Raw genomic sequence first — 3,423 nt, 5'->3', positions numbered from 1 at the left:
TTTATTGAAAACACCCCTAAATACAAGAGGATATACATTGAATGTAGATAACAATTTTGCAGAATCGGTATAGAACCGACAAGAAAGTCTGCTTAAATCACCAAGACGCGTAGACAGACTCATTACTTAAATCTTTTGTTCCTCTTTCACTCACACATACCACCACTACTTTGTTTTATTCTCATCGTTTCTAGCGAGTTCAAATCCCTCATCTCCAATCAAATTTCAATTTTTCTTGATTTTTGAAGAAAAAATGACAAAGAAATCAAACATTTCTGAAAAAGATTGAATCAGCGATTTTCTTGATGCACTACTACTTATAATCCTTTCATTGCTTCCAACTGAACAAGCAGTGCATACTAGTATTTTATCCAAAAGTTTGCGGCCACTCTGCATTTCACTCCCAAATCTTGTTTTTTACCATCGAAATCATAGGGATTCTGCAATAAATTTCGCTAACTTTGTTGATCGATTTTAATGCACAGACCGAATGATTTGAAAATCAAGAAATTTGGTTTATATTGTGTTGGAGATTACTATTTGGAACGTGTTGGTGACTGGATACTGAATGTACTTGAATTTGATGTAAAAGAGATAGACCTTTGGTTCAGGTTCAGAGAAATGTTCGTATTGATGGATGAAGTATTCTTGTGCACCTGCCTTGAAAAGCTTGAACTAAGTGGTAAAATATTAGTTGATATTCCTGAGAATGTTAAGTTTTCGAGCCTTCGGTTTCTTAAATTCGATGAAATTACGTTTTCGAGCTATGAGTCAGTCGGTGAGCTTTGGGTCAACTGTCCGGTGCTTGAAGTATTATATATTTCGGGTTGTAAATGGCTTAGCAGATGTTGTCTGAGTATTAGTGGATTTGCATTAAGAAGTTTTCATTGGGTTCTTATTCGCGAATTGATGAAAAATCTACTCTTGAAATTTCAATTGAGACACTAGGATTGGAAACTCTCATACTTGATTCTTTCTCATCCTATGATATCTTAATCAAGAAGAATTTTTCGTTCCTAACAATGGCTCATATTGATATCGAACAGATTGTAGAAGAAATTGCACCCAGCAGTGTGTTTGATGATTGCACGTTTGGCCTGCTAAAAAAGATTACTCACGTCAAATCTTTAAGTTCAGAAGGTGAAACTATCGAGGTAAGAGTTTTGCCTAAATTTTAACATATATATATATAAACTAATAATTTTCATCTTTGCTGTGAATTTATATGACTTTCATGTTTTATCTTTTCTTTTTATGAAGGCCCTCAATCGCTCATATGATTCTGATTTTAACACAGTTCATAATGGCTTTCCACTATTCCATAACTTGATGGAGTTGAGTATTAGTGTTGATGAAGCATATTGTGGACAGTAAAGTTTGTTCACAATGTGCTTCATCAACACTAAGACTCAACTCGGTCAAGTTATGGAATGGAGGAAAGCCCTTATGAATTGTGCTAAAATCAGAATCATATTTGCGATTGAGGGCCTTCATAAAAAGAGAAGACAAAACATGATAGTTATACAAATTCATGGCAGATACGAAAATTATTAGTTCTTATATATATATATATGTTAAGATTTAGGCAAAACACTTACCTCGACAGTTTTACCTCCTAATTTTAAATATTTGACATGAGTAATCTTTTTAAGCAGCCCCAACACGGAATCACCAAACACACTACTCGGTGCAACTCCTTCTACTATCTGATCGATATTGAGACGAGTGCTTGTTAGGAACGGCAAATTCTTCTTGATTAAGATATCATCGGATGCGAAAGACTTAGGTGAGAGAGTTTCTAATCCTGGTGTATCAATTAAAATCTCAATAGAAAATTCTTCATCAATTGGCGAATAAGAAACCATTTTAAACTTCTTTAATTCAGATCCACTAATACTCAGACAACATCCGCTATGCCATTTGCAACCCAAAATAAATAATTCTTCAAGCACCGGACACTTGATCAAAAGCTCACCAACTGACTCATAGCTCGAACACGTAATTTTATCGAATTTAAGAACCCGAAGGCTCGAAAACTTAACATCCTCAGGAATATGATCAACTACTATTTTACGACTTAGTTGAAGCTTTTCAAGACCGGTACACAAGAACACTTCATCCATCAATACGAACATTTCTCTGAACCTGAACCAAAGGTCTATCTCTTTTACATAAAATTCAAGCACATTGAGTATCCGGTCATCAACACGGTCCAAATAGGTATCTCTGCCATAATGTAAACCAAATTTCTCGATTTTCAAATCATTCGGCCGATGCATTAAAAATGATAAACAAAGTTGGCAAAATTTATTGGGGATTCGTTACGATTTCGATGGTAAAAACAAGATTTGGGAGTGACATGCAGAGTGGTCGCCACCTTTTGAATAAAATACTAGTACGCATTGTTTGTTCAGTTGGAAGCAATGACAGAATTATGAGGAGTAGTGAATCAGGCAAAGCGCTAATTCGATCTTTTTCAGAAACCTTTGATTTCTTTGCCATTTTTTTCATAAATCAAGAAAAATAAAATTTGATTTGAGATGAGGGATTTGAACTTACTAGAAACGATGAACAAAACAAATGATGGTATGTCTCGATGAAAGAGGACCCAAAGATTTAAGTAGTGAGTCTGTTCGGCGTCTTGGTGATTTATGCAGACTTTCTTATCGATTATTTACCATTTCTGCAAAAAATTGTCTACATTCAATGTATATTCCCTTGTATTTATTTTATATTGACTATTTACCTCACAAAAAAGAAAAGGGTGTCTAGTAATAATAATTAATACATATTCTTGAAACAAATCTTTATTTTATTATCTTAGACCTGATCATATTTTCCTTTTTGGGTTCGTGATTAAATATTATTCTTGTGTAATACTTTTTATTTTTTTTACAATTGATGATCAATTTTAGGATTGAGGCATTACAAATTTATTTTTGATTATATCTTAAAATACATGATTGATGTAATTGGAAAAGGTCCAAAATATTATTATTAATAATAATGGCTTTAATGTACTTTTTACTATTAACAAAAATCAGCTCTGAAAATAGCATTTTCCTTTTTATATTATGTTAGAAATGTAAATTATCTATGCTTTAATCAAAGAATGGGAATTGGATCAGTGCCTTTCTTTCTCATTGGGCCATTCTTTTTTATCGAGCCAATCAAACTTTTAACAAATACTTTTTAGCGGTAAAAAATACAAGTGTGTTTTAAGCATTAATGTGTATTAAAGATACATTTTTAAAAATAATTTAAAAACCAAATTTAATTTCCTAAATTAATAAAAATATAAATTAGAAGTATCTTTCGCACAATGAAATAAGAAATGTGCTTCTTTATTTGATATAAAGGGCATTATTCAGAATTGTGGTATTTTATGTTTTTTTTTGAATTGTTATAAAAAATTGCCAATAC

At 32.3% G+C, this 3,423-nt stretch overlaps 1 protein-coding gene across 1 annotated transcript; it reads left to right on the top strand.

Annotated features, from left to right (window-relative positions):
- The first annotated feature begins 477 nt into the window (after positions 1-477).
- LOC141674876 (FBD-associated F-box protein At2g26860-like) lies at positions 478-1,374 on the top strand. The gene is made up of 3 exons (XM_074481576.1): positions 478-810; positions 1,047-1,154; positions 1,261-1,374. The coding sequence occupies exons 1-3, from the start codon at positions 478-480 to the stop codon at positions 1,372-1,374; spliced, it is 555 nt and encodes a 184-aa protein (XP_074337677.1).
- Positions 1,375-3,423: the final 2,049 nt, after the last annotated feature.

The sequence above is a fragment of the Apium graveolens genome, chromosome 7, assembly GCF_009905375.1.
Source record: "Apium graveolens cultivar Ventura chromosome 7, ASM990537v1, whole genome shotgun sequence".
Taxonomy (NCBI): Eukaryota; Viridiplantae; Streptophyta; class Magnoliopsida; order Apiales; family Apiaceae; genus Apium; species Apium graveolens.
Note: the sequence above shows the minus strand (reverse complement) of the source record. Positions and strands in the feature narration are given on the sequence as shown.

What these genes read in the sequence shown, in the direction of transcription:
- LOC141674876 (XM_074481576.1), top strand. Translation starts at nt 478, where the DNA reads ATGCACAGACCGAATGATTTGAAAATCAAGAAATTTGGTTTATATTGT. An exon ending in TCAACTGTCCGGTGCTTGAA is followed by an intron (nt 811 to 1,046) that starts GTATTATATATT and finishes GATATCGAACAG; the next exon opens with ATTGTAGAAGAAATTGCACC. An exon ending in CAGAAGGTGAAACTATCGAG is followed by an intron (nt 1,155 to 1,260) that starts GTAAGAGTTTTG and finishes CTTTTTATGAAG; the next exon opens with GCCCTCAATCGCTCATATGA.